Source organism: Heliangelus exortis, chromosome 2 (genome assembly GCF_036169615.1).
Source record: "Heliangelus exortis chromosome 2, bHelExo1.hap1, whole genome shotgun sequence".
NCBI classification, from domain to species: domain Eukaryota; kingdom Metazoa; phylum Chordata; class Aves; order Apodiformes; family Trochilidae; genus Heliangelus; species Heliangelus exortis.
The window spans coordinates 34,400,946-34,422,464 of NC_092423.1; the positions used below are offsets into that span (position 1 = coordinate 34,400,946).

The 21,519-nt window shown below is 43.8% G+C and overlaps 1 protein-coding gene across 7 annotated transcripts in view; it reads right to left on the minus strand.

The window, feature by feature from the left end:
- UBE2E1 (ubiquitin conjugating enzyme E2 E1) overlaps positions 1–19,365 on the minus strand; it is a 44,892-nt gene extending 25,527 nt beyond the window's left edge. Inside the window, exons 1-5 of one of the 7 annotated variants that reach the window (XM_071735497.1) lie at positions 18,957–19,194; positions 18,189–18,253; positions 16,794–16,971; positions 16,615–16,703; positions 14,460–14,510 (exon numbers count right to left, since the gene is read on the minus strand). In XM_071735497.1, the coding sequence (XP_071591598.1) occupies positions 14,460–14,510; positions 16,615–16,703; positions 16,794–16,971; positions 18,189–18,253; positions 18,957–19,139 (566 nt within the window). In that variant the 5' untranslated portion in view covers positions 19,140–19,194. Of the gene's footprint in view, positions 1–14,459; positions 14,511–16,614; positions 16,972–18,188; positions 18,325–18,808; positions 18,849–18,956 lie in introns of those variants that run through there. The other 6 variants (XM_071735501.1, XM_071735494.1, XM_071735495.1 and 3 more) reach the window with 6 other exon arrangements.
- Positions 19,366–21,519: the final 2,154 nt, after the last annotated feature.

Consider the following 21,519-nt stretch of genomic DNA (forward strand, 5'->3'; position numbering starts at 1 on the left):
AAATAACGCAGAAAAATAGCTTAAACTAAGAAAAATCTATTAAAATTGCCTTAGCAGCTGGGACCAACAGGGATGAAAAGTTGTGAGAGAGGCTGCCCAGTGGCTGTTATGCTGTTTTTACACTTTTCCCACTAGGGCAAAGAATGATCAAGAGACTCATCATCTCAAAGTACTCTTACAGTAAACAGCTAGTGTTGAAAGCCAGACCCTTAGTAAATATATGCATTTAATAATTTTACTCCTGGGACAACCAGTTCTACTACATACCAGAAGAGGTACAGAAAGAATCAAAAAAATAGAATAATTTAAGCCCTGGGCTTCTTCAGTGCTACTTGTAAAGAGAAACTTAAACACACACAATAAATCACCTTCCACAATCCTCTGAGCATTCTGAGGATGCACTTGGGACTGATTCCCTACAGACATGCAACTATTAAAAAAATCAAAATAGTTCAACAACCCTTCCCTCATCTAGATAAAATGTTCTGTTGCACATGCATTTAGCTTTTTCCTTTTTTTTCCTCTGTGCTCACTTGCTTTAGGAATGGTGGAGTTTCATAAAATCAGAGGACTTTAACAGTCAAATCAATGCAAAAAATCCCAATCCTCCCACCAAAAAACCCCACAGTACCCTGCACAGCATGCCCTACCCTTTCTCATACTGTGAAACAGAATAATAAATATGAACAAGGAAGCAACATGCATGGCATTATTATTATTATTATTTTTAAACAAACAGTCTACATGCTTGCTTTTCATTAGCTCCCTGTGGTGGCAAAACTATAAAAGTAAAAGTTAGAGACATAAAGGGAAAAAATGAAATAGCCAATACCAAAGATTTCAAATACACTTAAACAACCACACTGTGTCTTACAGCAGCTTTACATAACAATAAAAAAAGTATTATACAGAGGGGTTTTGGCAGCATGTAGAGATATAGCATCAAATAGCAGTACTGGAGAAGGCACAAATGATCTCTTTGGAACAATTAGGCAATTTTTGAAGCACCATCATGTCCAACAACTAATGGGTCCAAAGAGACAGAAAGGTCAAAAATGTGAGTTTCTCCCTACTGAAAATATATCACATATATCACTCTTTGGAAGAAAGGCTACTTTCATAATTGTATTATATGATACCTACTAGAGAATAACCCTATGTAAAATCCAGCACACTACAAGAAAAAAAAGGAAGGAAAGAAAATGAAAAAAAGAAAAAAAAAAAAAAAGAAAATGAAGAAAAATAAAAAGAAAAAAAAGGGGAGATATTTCCTTCAGAAGCCAAAAGCAAGAGGCACTTTTCCACCCAACTATCTCAGCATTATTAATAAATAAAAAAGTAAGCAAGACATAGTTAGAAGTGCTTACCCTCTGTATATAAGCAGCTGAGAAAAAGAAAATCACTGGCTATACATAAACACCTAATTCAGAAAAGTTTGGCACTTCTGAAGAAAGAATGGCTAAATAATACATATTGTACATTAAACCCCACAACACTTCTAGTGACCTTGAACTCTAGTAATATGAACAGGGACAATACAAAACCACTTATTTCTGGACACAGCTCATTCACTTTCTTCAGCAAGGACTGAAATTGAGTATTTGACCTAATATGTCATTAGGATACGACACATTATCTTCCAGGAAAGCCAATCTAAGCAAACATCTCAGTCCCATTATTATTTTAATATCCAGAAAATGAGATTCTTCCGCTGAAAATAAACCATTTGCTAAAACAGCAACTAGATGACTTTTCAGATGTGTTCTACATCTACATGACAGGAAGATTAGTAGAAATACCAACCAAAAAGTCTTGCATTTGCCTGCTGTAGAGCTGTCTGCTGAGTAAACACTGCTCATGTCAAATGTCCCCATAACCACAAAATGAGATTTAGATGCATCCTCTTGACGAGAAACCTTTGAAGATAATAAAATACACTTTTCCATTGACCAAAGAGCACCATATAAAGAAAGATGACAAATGTCAATTCTTATATATATACCTTGCACTCCAGATTATCCCAACTGCCACTTTAAATACTTTAAAAACACTTCCCCCTTTCCCTTTCATCAAGCTTCTCTGATTCATGACTTGAATATCAAAGCAATGACAAAAAAAATAAATAAAAAATCTATATATACATTCAGCAGCTTAGCTGATCGCTGCTACTTCCTTTGCAAGTAAATTAATAAAACAAGAATGGTTTGTCTGCTTATTTTTTAATTCCTCTTAATTGTTTTCTTTCTGTCAACAGTATAACCTTGCCTCTTCACTTCCCTGCAGGCACGGGCTGCAGATTTTGACAGATGTGATGATTTACTGCTGAAGGATCAGTGCAGCCATCAGGAAAGAGCAGGGGGCAGAACCTGCTCAGCTCAGGAGATTAAGGAGCCAGAAGACACTTGCACTATTCCTTACAAGCCTGTGATGGTTTGCTGGAAGAGGCCCAGCTCCACTAGCCAGACCAGGCACCTCTTTTGCAGAAGGTACATGATCCTGGTGACTTAGGACACATAGGACTGCAATGAACAGAGAGCCTAAGAAAGAAGTACAGAGAGAGATGAGAACGCGTGTGTGAGACCAACAAGTTTACTACTGGAAAGGGATGTCAGAAAATCCATTTCTTTCCTGTTCTCTGCTTTTAAGGGTCACATCTAACACTACCTGGTATTTTCACCCTTTCCTAGTGGGCTGAGTTCAGCCATGAACTCTAACTCCAGCTTTTTCTCCCCTCATTCATTCTAAATCCATGAAGAATGCTGTAAATAGAGCAGACTGCACTAGGTAACAGACAAGTCTCCTTTCCAGATTCAGACCCAAATCAGCACTCCTTCCTTATCTCTCTTTAAGCCGAGCTGTGAATCACTAATAAATCCCATCCAGCTGTTCATCCAGCCATGAGAGAGGTCACAGCACATCCCCATTTACCCTCAGCCCTTTGCTCTGCTGCTCCAGCTTACGGCTGGACCCTGCCAGTTTATCACATCCCCACTACAAAGTGATACCATACAAGCACTCCACTATCCAATTTTTCAGTCTCTCCTGACAAAATCCACTACTAATTATTAAATATGTCCTAAATGGCTCGTTCTGTGCTACTCAGAATGGCAATGAAACATGTGCCTGAACAACCTCAATGCTAAATTATTTGTCTGAACTTTCTATCTCCACATAAATAAGACTTTATTGTGAAAAGCAAAGCAGAAGTCCTTGTAAAGGCAATGTAGAAAGCACAGCTTGCACTTATTTTGGGTTAGAAAATTTTCATTTTCTGTGGAAAAAACAATATACAAGACATAACTGATATATTACAAATCCTCCAATGTAACATAATATTTACAGTGATTAGGAGTTAAGCATACACATGGAATACTAAGTACTTTAAATTGCATTGTCTTATCACATGCAATAGCTCTGCAGTTTAACTAATATTTCCCTAACAAATAGTTACAGTCCTCCGAGCTATTGAGGTGGAAGGTGAAGTAGGAGCTCTAAGACAGCAAAGAAAGAGATTAGCAGTTGGACACCTTTATTATTTCTCTGCCACTATCCAGGAAAAATACCCCAACACTAATATACCTCAAAACACATTATCCCATTACAATGTAGTAGTATCACAAAGCAACATTTGTGATAACCTCGATGTGCATAAAACTGGAAAATAACCAAATCACATATTCAAGATAATACAATAGCTGCTGAATAAAACAACTTGTTTATTTGCCTCAGTCAGATAAGGGGGGGAAAAAGGCAATGACACAACATAAGCAGAACTTTTTTTTGGGGGTGGGGGAAGGGGAGCAAGCCCAAGGACTAAGCACACTTAGTTATTAAAGAATATTTACACATAGCTGGGAACTTACATACCACTTTGTAAACACAGACACAAAATGAAAGAAATCCTTTTCCCTGAAAATTTTACAGTCTAAATTCAGCAAGACAAATGCATGAAGGGTAATTCTTCACAAAAGCAAGAAGTGATGGTGCACCAGGAAACAAGGGTTTGCTTTAAATGGCAAAGCATAAAAAGAAGAGAGGCAGGAACTGTTCCATAAAGGGCAGAAGTTGAACATCTTGTGTGGCTAAATGCAATGTCAAGTGGAACAAGGAAACAATCCATCCCCCTTGCACTCCCACACTATCCACAGCCACTGGAGTAGGGATGCTAAAGGGTACATCCCTGACTTTTCTCTTTGCCTGTTTACAGATCTGCAAACATTAGTTTGTTCAGCCCATTTTTGACTGTGTTGATACTATCAGCCTCCACAACCTCTTGAGGCAAGAGCTTCCAGGACTCCACTGCCCACAGAGCTTCATCTGTGCTAAAATGATCTCTTAAGTGTCACTGAATGTCGGTTTTTAGCATCTTGAAATTTACTGACTAACAGTTCTTGTCATGCCTCTCTTCCAATTGCCACATCGACAGGGTGTTCTTCTTTGGGAGATGCAAGTTTACAGGGCCTTCAACAAACACAATTGGCAAGTTCCTGTCTTTAATACTTTAACCTACTTCGCTGGTACTGACTGAGTTTTGAGCTTTCCTACACTTTTTAGTTGCTTACTTCTTTCTTTTCCCCCTTGTGCTCCCTCTCTCCATTTCTACTTCTGCTTTTCTCTCCCTGTGTTCCTTTCTTGCACTGCTCACTGCTGTTTTTTCACATCTCCCTCGTGCACTTTTATAACTCTAAGAGGACAGTCCATGGGCCAAGAGCTGCATGTGGCTCGTGCAGTGGTCCAAGGAAGACAGAAAAGATACAGATGGGCATGCTACATGAATTGTATTCTTCAAGGTATAGTACAGGTTGCCCTTTCTACATTTACAGGGCATTGTAAATTGTGTAAGAATGTATAAAAATGTCTTTATTGCTGTATGAATATTTTGTCTCCCAGGTGTGGGTGTAATACATGAAGCCCAGCAAGAGCTATTGTTGCAGCTTGCATGTTGTAAAAATTCATTCATGTCCAAGGAAAGGCTGCCTGAGAGATGACCCATTCAAGAAGAGGGTGCCCTGTCTCTTCTGCTGCTTAAAGAGGGCAATATGAAAGTAGGGTTGTATTGCAGGAACAGAAAAAGAATCAGCCTGTCTCTGCTTCCATCTTTCCTGCATCTGTTTCAGTCACCAGTGCAAAACTGCCTCAGCCATCCTGATGGGCCCCATCTCTCTGCTGCCTCTCAAATTCACAATTAACACTTTGCATAATCTTGCTTTCCACAGGAATGTAACACCCTCGTCTCCAACTCATTCATTCTCTCAGTCTTATCAATCTGATTAACATCATAAGGGAAGCGATGGGATAGAAAAAAAATTTGAAAAAACATTTTCTGAAGGAAGTATTAAAATTTCACTAGAGATTTTGATCCTGGGATGCAAACAAAAGGCAAGCAAGAGGGCAGCTGAAGGCCTGAAGTGAGCTACACTCAAAATCTGTATCTCCTAGGTCACTCTTGTTGCTACTGTACAACTTCTTGCCTGCATTCCCAGATCACAAGGGTGCTGTCCAAGCTTGATTTGAAATAGGAAGGAATTATTGCTACAACTTCAATGCAAAGTATAACTCCAGTCAGATTTGTGATATTTTGAGCTTTTATTTGTCACAGCTATTTAAAACCTTCAGTCTTTTTCCTCTCTCCCACAGTTCTCCACATGTAAGTAGGCATAAATAACAGAAGTCAGAACACTACAAAATATGATGAGATTCTCAAATTAAGAATTACCCCATTAAATCCCAAAATAGAAAATTCTTATTGATAAACAACTTCCAAAGAAGTCAAGGAGGACACCAACTATAAAGGCTTGCATGCATCATCTAATTTATCTCCTTTAAAAAGGTTACCAAGACATACAGGAAATAACATGCAAATATAGTATTACAACCATCAGTTTGATTTATTAGAAGCTTCTGATGAAATGACCTTTTGTGGTATACTACAGTATTGATATAATTGCTTTAAAACTATGTTATTACAACTGTGTGCATTTTAGCAATCTTTCAAAACCATCTGCAATAGTGAAACACTGCTTTAATTAAATACATTGCAGTTTCTCCACCAACTATGGGCCACTTCTCAGAACAGTCTATACTTGCTCAGAATACCAAACAGCACACTGAATTTCCAGGCTTTTCACCTGAAAATTTCAAACATAAGACTTACCTATAAAATTTGATGAACTAAATTAACACTTTAACGTTTCAATGAAGATATTCAAACTGCAGGTAAAACGTTTGAGACAGTTACCCTGAGAGACTTCCACGTACAACAGTCACTATTGCCCTGAAGCTTTCCTGTTGTTTCCAAAAACTGGTAAAGTTCTAACTCTAAACCAGAAGTATTTTTCTTCTTTTCATCAATTTACCCAGTGTGAAAAGACACTGTGGATTTCAGAATTAGTTTTTAATGTTTGTGGGTTTTTTCACTCCTGTTTGTAAATCTCTAGGATCCTAAGCATCAAAAGAAAAAAGACTGAGACTCCTCTCCTGATTTCTCCTTAGCAGACACTGGAATTACCTCTTTGGCATAATCTATTGCCCAGATAACCCATAACAGAAAGAGCACTAAGTATCAGCATCCCACCTGCACTGGGAAGCACCCCCCTTTAGCCCACAGCTTTTAATATTGCCTTTACAATTCTCAGCACGAGTATAAAATTTTCTGTATTTCCAGCAAGTCCAACAGCTCCAGAGGGAAAGATGAGAAATCACTTAAGGAATCATTTACATTGAAAGAAAGAAAGCACAAAATACCATGACTAACATGCTGATTTTGGTTTACACTCACTTTTGACTCCAGAAGTTGAAGCCCCTGGAGAAATCAAGACTTGAATTTTGCACTGATCCACAGAAACACAGAAGCAAAAAAATTTAACAGTAGTCTACATCATTAACCGTACAGTCTCTTCTAATCCAATTATTCTGTATTTTCTCTTCGCCAAAAGAACTGCCAAAACTTGGCCTGAGCCCAGTTCTCAGAAAAGCTCAACTTAATCTTATCTGATCTATATTTTGAGTTGACAAATCATGGAAGAGACTGGAGGGAGAGGAGGGCAACAAACATCATATCATCTGCCCTGAGCTACAACCTGCATGCCCCACTTTCTCTTTCTCCCCTATCTCCCATCCCAGGGAGTCCAAGTGAATAAAGAAAAGAACATTCCACACTGGATATTGCAAGTTAAGCATACAAATGTGCAATATATTCTACTGGTAATGGCAATTAGCCCCTCATGTACAGAAAATATGTATTACATGCACTGTAGTAACCACTACACTTTCCACAAATGCCCTGGAAAACCCATTGCATGTTGCTGAAATTTGCCAATTGGCAAGAGAAACAAGAAAACCCCTCTGAATTCCAGAGTGTGCAGTGTTTATTTTGACATTTATAGTTTATTTACAGTACTTGACAATACATGTTCTCTAGTTCATCTTGTAAAATAATGAAGTCAGTATTTAGACCTCCACTGCTAAGCCTCAGAGGGAAAAATAAGTATAAACTTATTTCATCCAAATAAATGGACAGATTGGCAAGATGCTACAATAATGACTAAATTACATCATTAATTTAACTTAGTTTAAAGTACTTTCTTTGGTGGATAAACCAAAGCCCTTAGCCTTGTATGTGGTATACAAGCCTGCAAAAATGTTCAGCAGTCTCTTAACCCATTCCTAGAAAACGAGATCTTCTTTTTATTTTGCCCATTGAATACTTCCAGAGAGGTTATGTATGGAAGGCTGGTCTTTCACATACAATTACAGAAGTGTGCAGGCAGAGGCTGCACTAATCAATCAATAACCTTAATCCACTGATATGACTTGTGCTGGTGCAGGTGAGCTCTGTCTCTGTTCCCAGAACAACCTCCTTCACCTGTGGGGCCAAAGTTGACATCTCATCAGCTTTTGGGACCAACCTATTCTTCAGAAACCACAAAGCTCTTGGTCACCAGCAACCTGCCCTTGTTGAAATCCTCAAACAGAAGACCACCCCCTATCACCTCCCTAGATGAGCCAGGTCTCTGTGGTTAATGTTGTCTTCATGTAAAAAGTCAGGACAGATTCAAGCCCTTACAGTAGAAATACTCAACACAGGGTTTCCTACTTTTATCTTTAGAGTACCAATACCTATAATGAATATTTCTTAAAACAAAACCAGAAATATAACCTGCTGCTATACACATACCCAATATAAAAATCTGGACAAGCAGAGCTAGAATCCAACAGAAACAAAACTGAATTCAAGACTGCATAACCAAGAGGAAATATTAGAATCTGTCAGATAAAACATATACCCAGCATCATAAACACAGTTACACAGTGCCCTCCAAGGGCAGCAAAGCTGAGAGTCAAATAATAAAATTAAGTGATATACAAGAGAGTGTGCACAGAAGGGATTTCAATCCTCTTTGTTCTTAGCCACGGTACAATTTCACTGCTGCTCTCAAGATTCATCGTTCTGATGTTTGGCATGCAAGAGCACAGAATGCAGTTCACTTGGGAATTACTGAGCCAGGATGTGCCAAGCAAAATCTACCTTAGCATCAGCCAGCTCCTGCCACAACGTCTGAGGTGCCTGGCCATCAAAATGTTTCTGATTTTTAAAGGGAGACAACAAATAAAACCAGGAATATATTTAAAAAGGTGAATTCCTGTAATATTGACTAATCAATCCACAGTAAAGAAGCTGCTTCTGTGCAGGTATTGTCTGAGTACATCTGGCAGAGGACTTTGCCTGCAGGACCTGCTACCTCCATGTACTTTCAATTCACTGAGTGTAGAAATGGTGTTATTTTTATGGTTTGCAAGCTAGACCATACACAGCTGCAGAGGATCTCTAAATTAGTTAATACACCATTTCAAAAGGAACAGTTATTTCTCTGGGGATCATGTGCCAAACAAAGGGGGGAGGGAACGCTGAACCACAGTTTATATGGGAAAAGATATTTTTCAACTATACACAGCACTAATTATGAAGGCCCTTCCTATCCTATAGCTGGAAACTTCTCACAGAAAAATTCCCATTTCAGAGAAACAACAGGAGAGGTGGGGGGGGGGGGGGAAGTGCTCAAACCATTTTTGCAAGCTTATTGTTTTCATTAAACGTTATCTGCATTGTTTTTTCTATAAGGAAGTAACATTTGTGTCATTTGTGATATAAAATTTGAATGTACACATTTAAAAAACTGCCTCACTGAAATTAGGATTTCTGGTTACAAGATGTAAGACCAGAAAGTTTATGTTAGAATATAGCTATAGTTTATTCCAAGCATGAGAATAATAAAACCAACACTGATATAGTTTAACACTGACAATCCACCCTTAAATAATATACTAGATTTAAAAGCAAAAAGCACTTAGGGCATTATTGGGGTTAGAGGTATTGAGAAAATACATTTGCAAAAAACTATAAATACCATAAAAACAAATGCAATCAAAACAAATGCCAGACTTTCATGGGATATAGATGAAATATATTAATTTTAATATGAAACTATTGAGTCCAAAACTGCCTTTGAGCCACACATTTTATGCAGACTTCTCTCTAACTAATAAATCTTCATTCCACATTGCAAAGTTTTGAAAACTACAGATATTCCACACATTATAGTAGAGAGCACTTCTCCCTACCATCTATACTGAGACATATATTTATTAAGTGCTGACAGTTCACTTTCACAAGACTCTCAGGGAGATCTGGTCCTTATTCTGTGAATTTATAAAAACTGGGCTGAAGGAGTCAGGAAACACAACTGTATTTTATTATTATTTAAATAATGAATTTCTGATAGCATTTCACTCTGAAGTGATAGTAAGCCTTGCAGGCAAATGCCTCCTTCAGTAAAGATCTGCAAATTATTTTTTTGTTTAAGTAACAGCTGGTCTTGCCTATATGGACTTAAATGAACCATGTGGAAACAAACTTGTTTCATTTTGGGTAAGAAAGATTAAAAAACATTAATTCTAGTTAATATCCATTTTGGTCCCTCTACACAGATGGGAAAAATAACATTAAATTACCCTGCTTACATACAGTCAATACCAGACACCCAATAAAGCACAAATTCAAAGCCCTGCTCTTAAGGCAACTGATGCACACACAGTTCCAGCAGAACAGCTCAGCTGCAAGGTATCCTGAAACAAAGGAGATGTACACTCATTTCTCCACTTCACCACAGACTTCCTGCATGACCTTGGATAAGTCACTTGGTTTTTGTGTGCTGCAACTCCCCATTCCTAAAAATGGGGGAAAACGTTTATTTCATAACCTCACAGCAATTAGCAGTTTTATTATCAGGAGATGCTTAGATACAGAGGTCAAACAAGTGACACAAAGAGGGGGAAAAAAAAAGTACTTACAGCCTTAATTAACTTCTGTTAAAGCTTTGGAAACCTTGCCACAGTGACAGAAGGAGAGCTTTGGCACAATACAAGTGTTATCTACAAACAAAGATCAGGTCTGCCTATGTAGCAAGGCAGAACTGTATTTTGACAGATATATTTATATATATCTGCAGACAGACTTCCATGATCCAATGCACAACACACAGACACTACATACTCCTCTATTACCATCATATAAAGAAGACCAAAAGTGCAAAGCTTCTATGTACCTTTTTTTGAGTTCTAAAACCAGAGTTATAGCTTTCTGATACAATACAAATTAGGAGAAGAAATCAGCAGGTACCCTCTTAAAAGATTTGAAATACTTCAGGTCCAAACAGTTCCTCTCCAATTCACGGTAACCACTAACCACCTTTTGAACTTGAAAGCCCCATTTCACTTTCATAACTCAGTTTTAATATCAGAAATCAAATCATCTTGCAGGCAACAGAAAATTACAGACCTCAAGAGTGCCAGCCTACCAAAACTTACAAACCACTCAGAAATAGCAAAACACTACATATATACACCATACTAGGTGGACTACTTCTGAGGACAGCAATGCCTCTACCAGGAATCCACAAATTTGTACAGAGTATTAAAAATACATTTTTGGAAAATGTATTCAAGGCCAAAAATCTACTTTTTGAATGCTGGCCAAATTTCCATGCACATATTCTGCATCTCTGTACAAGTAACTGCACTTGCCTGAGTCAAAATCAAAATCATAGCCTGGGAAGGGAAAAATGAAGGGCAAAGGGGCTACCTGGGATGATGCAGAAGTCAATGAGACATAAGCACATGTAAGCATTGGGAGGACATGGGCAAGCTATGGAAAACTGGATGCAAGGAAACTACTGAGGAAAGAGGAAGTTCTGGGATAAACTTCCCCTGGTATTACCCACATATGTGTAAAACCTACACAGCTGCTTAGTCACAGGGTGTTGAGTATGCCTGGGGTTTGGGTTTTTGTTTGGTTTGGTTTGGTGTTTGGTTTTTCTTTTTCTTTCTTTGAGAGACGATCTGTGGTTTACGTACATGAAAATACAGTCACTGCAAGCTAAAAAATAGAAATGAAACTCACTTGTTTTTAAGCTATTTTGTTTGAAATATCAAATGGTGTTCCTTATTTGTAATTGCATGTTATATGTGGCGTTTTATAAGAAGAAAAATAAAACAGTTCTTACTGAAAATCATTGACAACCTAAAGCTTTTTCTGTCAATATGCAGAGCTGCCCTGGGATGTGTTAAATATCTCGAACCCCTATTACTGCAATAGGACTGGAAGAAAAAACATACTTTGCAACAAGGTCAAAAATTAAAGCATGCACAACAATGAACTGCTATCGAACACCAGGAATGGCACAGAATAGGGAATAAGCAAAGATGGTGGTGAGAGGTGTAAGAACAAATGACCAGTGGAAAAAAGAGAACATGATGTTTCCAGCATAACACAGGATACACTTTTGGACCCACATCTTCAAATGTCAGCTTCTGAAACTTTGGCATCTCTAAAGCTGACAACAGAATAGGTAGCACTTGGTATCTGTATAGCTCCCTGAATATATAAATTTTGAGATTAGTCTTGCAGAAGGGAGTGAGATGCTTAAAAGGAGAGGACTGTCCCCCTCCTCCAGTGACATCTGAAAAAAGTATACAGAGGCAAAAAAGGCAGCAGAGAGATGAAGGACTGGCAGGAAAGGTAAGGATAAGCAAAGTCATGAAGGCACGAAATCAAAACTAAGTTCTAATACCTCCCTCACAGCGCAATAATGTTCATGCATAGGGGAAGAAAAAAAAAAAAAAAAGGAGAGCAGTGACACTGCACTGCTGCTAGCAGGCATCCCCAGAGCATATTTTGGCAACCTTAAGTACCATGCAGCAACCAGAGTCTCTCACTTGCTTAATCTCCTCACACTCACAAACTGACTATTTCTATTTCCAGAAGAGGTGAACTTTCCCTGTAATTGTGATAACTGAAACTCATCTCACTGCTGTGGAGATTGGCACCTGTCTACCCTTTTACAAACCACAGAAGTTGCTACAGAAGCAAACTTCCAGTGCTTGACCGAGCAACTAGAACCTCCTTAGCCATAAGCAGAGCTGTTGTTCTTCACTCTCAGCACTGTCTTTACAGAAGCAGGATGACTTCACCCCAAGATGAGCAATACCAAAACTCCTTTGGTCTCACACACACAAACCCCTCCATTCACGTTTTCCTGTCTATCAACATATTAAAAGACAGTAGCAATTACACCAGTTTCATGTATTATTTGCAGGAGTTGCCAACCTTCACTGTCACTCATTTGAAGGTTGGAGGGAATGTCGAATACTGCTAATTGCATTGCAGGCAAAGATTAATCATCACTACTTGTACTACGTACTGATTTTTACCACTAGAAATATTTATAAAGGCTGGAATACCACCAGCTTACTATGTGGGCCTTCAAGTCCATTATGCTTAGTGGCCTATGTAATTAAAAAAGAAAAATCAAACCATGTTCTATTTTGACAGGTAGTCTGCTAGCTTGTCTTTACCTGTAAATGATGTCAATTGAAACAAGGACAAATTAGGGTTTGAATATTATTCACACAGACCTCCAGGTGAAACCTGTGATCTGGCAGGCTCATGTACTATCACAACTTTTGGACAGATTTGTGAAGTTCAGACTGCAGTCCCAGCATCCAGGCTTGGTTATTTAGAGAGCACACCACAGTGCCTTTCTGAGCTGTGCTTCTGGGTCTCTTTCCCATGAAACTCAGGTAGAAGGAGGAGGAGGGGAAAGCATGTGGACTGCATCCTGACACACAAATATCTTCAACCCAAGAGCTGTAATATTCAGGTAGTCATAATTATCACTAAAGCAACATTGTCACAGCTGAAGATTTCAGAGTGCACGGATTATCTTCTGAACAGCACAAAAACCTCAGTATCAGCCTAGGCCTCTGCTTGCATGCTTCATCTCATCCCTCCTTTCTTTAATTATGATCCCTGGGACTGGTACAAAAAAACTGGCACTGGATCCATCAGGCCAGCTCTTGTTCTAATGCCTTCCTGCAGACCAACAGCAGCAAAAAGCTTCAGTAAAAAGGTTCACGTGCATTTATGGCTGACAATGCAATAATAAAAAGACCACCTTAAATAGTAAATTATAAACAGAATTTTTTCCAGTTTCTGCTAGTACCAACATCAAGAGGTCTCAAGCCTCAGCCACAGCAAGAAGCTAGGAACAGAGTTGTGCTTTGGCAACTACAGTGAACACAGACCAGACCAAAAGCCACTTTGCCCTTGAACAAACAAGATAAGCCCTTTAAGGATGTTACACTACTACTGTCTCTTCTCCAAATGCAAAGAGGTTAGGTCCATCATACAATGAACCACACCAACCTGCTAGGCGTTATAAAAAAATGTTACAAGTTTCTAAAAGATGTGTAAACCCAAGCTGCTCTGTTAAGGGCAACAGAATATCCCTGCTTGTTATTTCATCAGCTAACACCTGTGCTCCTCTAAGGGCACCTACTGAGCAATGAATTAGTGCTTCTCTTTCACTGTAAGTTACTGCTCACTACAGAACTCTTTGAGCTAAAAATCCCGTAGCATTTTACTATTCTCTGCTTCCTTGGCAGGATTCTTATTTATATAAGATTAGTTTAGTCGGGCATTAGATTTATAAACCAGAAAAAACAAACAAAGAGAAAGTTTTTACACTCTCCTTTACAGGACAGTTTCAGAAACATATGCATAAAGCAGTATAACAGACTGAAATGCAATTGTTAAAAAAAAACCAACCAAACAAACCAACAACAAAACCAAACATAACCAAACCAAACAGAAACAATCAGAAAACTCCTATCAAAACATCCAACCTCTGGAGTGCCTGTCCCCCCCCATCCCTATTCCCCCCATTGGAAACTATTTAATGTCACCCAAGCATTCACAAAAGTACTGTTGGTCACCTAAACAACCATTCCATTCCTCTACTCTATCCAGAGCCCCTGAGGACAGCTACAGCACACACAGGCACACTTCACACTTCAGCCTCTCACCTTCCCCCACCCTCCTCAGGGAAGGAATCGACACCAACCTGCAGTTTGGAGGTGGATCTAAGGTGATGTCAGCCAATTCCTTCTGAATCCTGTGGCAATAAAAGCGAGAAGGAACAAAGGTAAGTCACTATGTGGGATAGCAGTTAACACACATGCCTTACAGACATAGTGTCACCAGGAGTCTGAAACACTGCTCAAGAGAGAACTGCAGCCTCCCACCAGTACAAAAACACCAAGCAGGACTGATGCCCTGTTACAGAGATGGACAGAAAAGCAGACAGCCATCGTGCACTGAACCCAGACAGGTGCACTCTTGTATGCTCCCATAAAGATGCCGACCACACAGGGGCAGTGGAAAAGACTCTTGGCTTTACCCTGCCAAGCAGTCTGTAAATGAGGGAAACCCTCTGCAAATGTGATGCACCGAGTGCTAGGATACTGCAGTCTGAAAAGGAATTTTGTCTTGCTGGACTGAGAGACACAGTCATTGCCAAATTGGCCCCCCGCCCCCTTCCTTCCCCTTAGCTTCCCATCACCATCTTGAGAAAAAAACACCAGCCCCAAGGGAATAAGTAACTGCGCCATTCCCAAGGACACTTAAAAGAAGGGGAATATCTATTTTGGAGGCTTCTGCACATTCCGGCGACCTTCAATTCTCCCCTCTCTTCACCCTCAAGAGCCACACAACATGCCTGTGTCCCCTCGCTCAGGACTCTAGACTCTCCCTCTCTTCATTGCATTCAGACAACACCCTGTCCTCCCTGCCCAGACTATTCTGGGCACACACTGCTTTTGCCACAATACGCCCAACCAGCTATCATCTTCTTCCCTGGAGTCCCATTACTGTCACTCAGGCTTCCCCTCCAGATTTCCCCACCCAGCACTCAGTCTGCCTCTCTTCTTTAAAATCAGACAGCATCTCCTGCCTCTCTTCCACTTTTCATACATGACAACCACAACCTTTTCATGTTAGGCAGTTTACAATCCTTTTTAAAATAGTGAAAGACACGACATGTAAATACCACTTGCCACTATCCATATCAGTTTGCCATGGAAACCTGCCGGGCAGAGATCTGGGATAACCAAACTGCCTGAAATCTACAAAGCCACAGAGAACTCAGTTGTGAGGACAGAGCGTTTACATAAAACCCCAGTCACTTTTGACACCTACAGATACAACCTCTCTGTGTTACTTGGCAAAGCTGTTCAGTGAGATGGTTTACTATTCTTACTTTAGCATCGCAAGTTCACTTGAAAATTTCCATTTGTTAACTTAGCTCCCTGGAGCAGGATGGTGCTGAATTCAGAAGAAACAGGAAAAAGTAATATTTTATTTTTAATTTATTTTTTTTAAAACTGAGTGACTACAAGAGTCTGTCCAGGTGAATAAGACTGACGTAACTGTTCCGAAATTACTATTCTATGCAGGCATCTCTCCCCCAGGTAGACATTATTCTTGGATAAAAATTATTTCATTCACCAAAAAAAACCCAGCTCACTCTGTGCTGTAAGCAAAAACTGTTTTAGCGCAGAGTGTCCACAAGTGGACCCTGCTGTAGATTATTTATTCTACTGAACACCCAACCATACACAGAAAATTCAATATAAGTGATGAGCAGACAGAACAACAGTAATGTATTTGTTGGAAAAGGTTTGGGACCATATTATACCACTTGCACTGTAGTGCACTCCCCCAGTGCAAGTAAACTCAGAACACTTCAAAAACAGTAATTAATCCCCAAAGCAGTCATGGAAAGAAAAAAGCCACTCTAGATCAATCCCAACCTACAGAGAGAGAAACTGATCTTGAAATGTAATGCCTTACATGCCAATCCTACACCATCCCAATAACTGATTCTAATGAGGAAAAAGGAAAAGACAGTGGAAATAACTAAGGGACAAAATAACAGCCCAGAGGGGAAAGAAAAACCAAACCACGCAGGAAAATATTTGGGATGGAACAAAGGAAGAAGCAGGAAGAAAGGGCAGAGAGCAGTCAAGTTGAGCAGACACTTGCTGCATGGAGATGCTGAATAAAGTAAGAAAGCAGCAGCTTTGTGTGGAAAGGTTGATTGTAAGGGCTAGAGAAAAGGACTGGGAGTAGCAAGGGAGCCCGTGGAGGAATGGAGCAAAATAAAATGAGGAAGGAGAGAAGATGCAGCAAATCAGTGAGAAAACTGACTGCAGCCTCACCTCTTGGCACTGGTAGATAGCAGCTTAGAGTTTTTACTCATGCTGACTTTGCTTTCCTTCTTCTTAGGCGTGCTTGTCTCTTTCTCTGTCTGTTGGTTGGAGGATGAAGATGAGGAGGAGCTGGTGCTGGCCCTTGAATCGTCATCCGACATAGCGACCCCCCCACCACACACCCCAACCTGGAGAGGAGACACCATGGGGTGTGGGGAACAAACGATGAACACAAACACACACAGGGAAAGGCCGCTGACAGTCTCTCTCCGTGTTTGGGTCATGTTCCTTTTAAAGGGACCTCGTGTCTCCCTGTCCTCTTCAGACCCTACATTTGAAGCCGGAGGAGCAGTAGCCTCCCCCACACTAGTAACACCAAAGAGAAGATGAAAAGGGACTTCTAAAGCTTCCTCTCAGAAAGCAAGTGTGAAATAAGAGAAGAGACTGGAACAAGGACAAGTGCGAGGATCAGGGAAGCTCAGAGCAATTCCTTCTAATCTCCCCCAAATTGCACACACAAGAGGAGCCATCACCACCCACCACTATCCAGCCTAGGGGCGTAGGAGATAAAAATGGAACCGCTCTGGTCCCTTGGGTTCCCGGGAGGCACGTGGGGGAGGTGGGAAGGGACAGGACTGGGGGCGGGGGGGGTGACTGTCACCAGCACTAAAATGGAAGTGGGACATCACTGGCAACAGGGGGGAGAGCCCAAAGGAGGATCCGTGACCTGTGGTGGGGAACCCCCTGCCTGCTGGATAATCCCTGCCTTCTGGATCGGGTGTTGGGTGAGGGGGGGTGGAGATTGGACGGGGGGGGAAATGGAGAACAGCTAAACTGGGAGTGGGGTTCACAGAGGGAACCCACCGAGGCCCCCTGCACCGAGAGGCGTTCCAGCAAAGGGGGAAGGGAACAGAGGGTCTGTGCTGGGGGGTGCGGGCGGGGAGGGAAGGAAAAAAAGGCCAGGGCCTACATGGGGTGAGAGCGGAGGGCCTGGAGAGGCCGGGGGCAGCGAGGGGGGCAGCAGGGTGCCGGGGGGAGGAAACCCAGTTTCGTGAGGGCACCTCGGGAGCAGCGCGAAGGAGGGAGAGCACGGTGGGCTACAGAGGGCAGGTCCGCACCCGAGAGGGGAGAGAAACCGTCGGGAGGGATGGGGGGGCTGGCAGGGCACCACGGGAGAGTTAGGGTAGGAGCGAGGGGGGGCAGCCGCGGGCCCGGGGCGAGTGGTGGGGGGGAGAGCCGTGGGCCGGGGGGGTCGGTACACAGCCGCCTCCCTCCCAGGGCCACCGACCCCCGGGGGGCTCCCCTGTTCCCGCCGGGCCGCCCCCGCTGCCGCCCCTCCGCCGGGTGAAAGCCGAGGGCGGGGGGGGGGGGGGGCTCGGCCAGGCTCCCCCGGCCGCGGGCCCGCAGGGCCGGGCGGCGAGGGGCCGGGGGGACAGCGGTACCTGACAGCCCCGAGAGCGATCCCCCTGCCCCGCCGGCTCTGCCGCCTCCCTCCCCATAGCCGGGCCGCGGCCGGCCCTGCCCCTCGCCCCTGCCCCCGGGGCTGGCGGGGAGGGTCGGTGGGGGGTGCCCCGTCCCCCTACCTCTCCCTTTGTGTCTGGCTGCTCCTCCTCGGTGCGGCTGGGCCTGGCCACTCGTGTCTCTCTCGCTGGGAGAGAAGCGGAAGTGCTGCAACAGCAACTATTAAACAGGCAATGGCTTCCCCGACTGCCTCCCCCACCGCCCAGCGGGGCTGGGGGGCGGCGGGGCCGGGGGAGCCACTCACCGCCGCCTCGGGCGGAGCGGGCTCCGGAGGAGGGGGGAGGCGTAGGCGGCGAAGCCCCTGCTCCGGGGCTTGGAAGGGGGGGATCCCGGCAGCCACAGTCCCCCGTGTCGTGTGTGTTCCCCCCTCCCCGCTCCGGCGGGTGCTGGGGAAGGAAGAAAGGGGAGCTTGGAGGGGGACGTGAGTTTTTAATGGAGACCCTCTGGAAAGTAATCTGCAGGGGGGAGGGATAAACGCCCTCCCAGGCTCTGCTCCTGCTTCCGTGAGGGAGCCCCACAGGGACGCGGTCGAGGCAGGTGACTGGGAGAGGGGGCAAGCTCCCGGGCTGCTTTTTTTAAAAAAGGCTGAGAGGGGATTATTAATAAGGCTTGGCCGGGGGGCTGCTTGCTTTCCTTTTATTCTTACAACTGTTACAACCCCAAAGGTTTTCCCCCGCCTCACCTGCTTTGTCCCTCCGGCAACAGCAGCAACAACTTCTCACCTGTCTCAGTTGGAAAGGGATGAGGGGTGGGGGGAAGAGCCCAGCCCAAAGCCCCCCTCCCCCCCAGCAAGCTAAAAGGGTTCCCCCGGCAGTTCTCCCGTCTCTCACCTGTTTCAGCCCTAAAGCAGCTGCTGTGTCCTCCCTTCCCTCCCCCGGCTCAGCCCTGAACCAGCAGAAGGAGCAGTCGCTTCCCACTCGCCCTCTCACGGAGTTCAGGATTCCATTGTCCCCCACACTGCACTTGGTGACATCACTGACACACAAAGAAGGGGCACTACTTCGTGATGTCATCAACGCATGCTGGGAGAGAAAACAAAATCCTGGGCTTGGGGCTTGACAGCGACGGCACGAAAAACCTCTTTCAATTTTCCAAAGGTAAAAGTATTAGGGATTTTTTTTTTCCCCTTTCTTCCGCGAGTCCCCTGTTGGGTTGCCCGTCTGCGGGAAAAGCACAGCGCCGTTCAGCCGCCTGGACAGCCGGCGTATTGTATTTGAGAGGCGTTTTACTCTTCTCCCCGAAATCTTTGCTGTCGGTCTCCCTCTCACTCCCTCGTCCACCCAACGGAGAGCAGTGATTTGGCCAGAGCGACCTTGGTACCCCCAGCCCAGGCAGCCCGGTCGCTGCTGCGGCTCTTCCAAGAAGTGCCGGACCCACTCGTGAAGGGACAATAGGGACCAACAGCACTCCCACCGACCTCACCCGGGGCAAATTTGGCTCGGTGCCCCTAGTTTCCACAGCCTATTGAGGGATCGCCTATCGAATTACTTGGTATCGTCCAGTGGCCGAAAACACAATGACTGCCACCACCGCACACCACGATATTGAGTGGGAGTTTCGTTCTCAGCCTTCCTCCCGCGGGAGGACCCCGAGGTGACCCGTGAGCAGGCACCCACACAGCTGCTGCCTCGACGTAACGCTGTTGCGACATGACGCCTTAGAACTCCCGGGGGTTCAACTACGAAACTGAGGCCGCCGGAGGGGCTGTGGATGAAACAGCATCCCGGACGCGCTCCTAGGAGGAACATCCCGGAGCTGGACACCTTCACTCCATGGCGACGGCGGAGGCGGGGGGCAGGCGAGGATGGCTCCTCCCGCAGCCCCGGCTTCCCGTCCCGCGGTGCCAGGCGCTGCCCGCTCCCGGGAGCTGCCGCAGGGCCCCGGGTCGGCGCTGTGCCCGGCCCTGGACGCTAAGATGGCCCCAGCAGGCAGATGTTGGGCGCCCTGAGGGGCTCTGCGGGCCGAGGGGCCGGGGGACACCTTGCTGAGCCCCCGCGGCTAGCGGGCCTTGCCCAGGTACTGCCTTCCGGAGACGGAGCGTGTGAAGCTGGTCCCCTGTGGTGACCCGCTCCGGCAGGACTCTGTCCCTCAGCAAGGGCGCACACTTGAGCGGAGACCAAAAAATGAAGGCTGAGTCGGGGTAATGGATGAGTCGGGTAATGGATGCCCGCGGCTTCTTCTGGAGGCACTTGGAACCTGAAGAAAAGAGGCATTGAGGCCAGGTGGAATCAGGACTACCTGGGGATGCTGAGCCCCAGGGTGACGCTAAGCCTGGGGTGGGACAACATCTTTATGCTTTTGTAACTCACCACAAGGATATGATTATGGCACTGATCTTTCACCATTTACATCCAGTAATCGAGCCAGAAGTAACCCTGGGATGAGCAAAGGCACCCTTTCCTTTGGTCACCTTCTCTTCTGCTTCCTTGGACCTCTGCATCTGCTGCTTTTGCCCCCATTTTTTTCTTTTTTTCTGCACACATCTCAGCAGCACCTCATTTCACCTGGATTAATCCCAAAACAACCTACACTCCCTGCAGATTTGCTACCCAGTCTTTGTGTGGTTGTGCAGTGCAGTGACATTGTGAGAATCACACTTCCTGGCCTTTAGGTAGTTTTTTATTTGTTTTGGTTGGTTTTGTTTGTTGTTTTTTTTTGTTTGTTTGGGCTTTTTGTTTTGTTTGTTTGGGGGTTTTGTATTTTGGTTTGTTCTTTTGGTTTTGGTTTGGTTGGTTGGTTTTTTTTCTCTCACCCATCTCTTCAGTCTTTACTATCTCTGGTTCTCTGTGTTAGGCCTTGGTGAATTGTCCTCCAAAAGCAGCTTGCTAATGTAGCCAGCTTGTCCAGTTTGACCTATGGGAATGACCCTCGAGAAGGCATGTTCATCTTTCCCTCCAGTAGCTGTAAAGCTTTGGCATTCTCACCACTGCCAGTGGCCTTGAGGGCACAAAATAAATGTGATGAAATCTAGCATTTAGATAAAAGTGGGTGACCTGATCACTTAGTGTTCCTAGTTGACTAAAAGGGGGCAGAATTCAGCTTCTATATACTTAACATCCATCCAGCTGCTCTATTTGCATTCTCCAGGCTAACCCAGGGGGCTGTGAATGATGGGACTGCTGGTATGGTGCTACTTGCCAGCGACAAATAAAAGAGATGGGAGGACATAGAGGTGACCAGGCTTCACAAATTTTGCTGCCTATGGAACAAGTTTTTAAAAGCATAAATTTTTCGTTTTTACCACAAACAAACCTCCAGCCATTTCCTCTCATCATGGGAAACTTGCACAAAAATCAAATGAGCCAACTGATATTAATAGTGGAAGCTGTCCACGTCTGTAACAGGGGGCAGGGAAAACATAAAGATTTGTACAGAATCACACACACCCTTTTC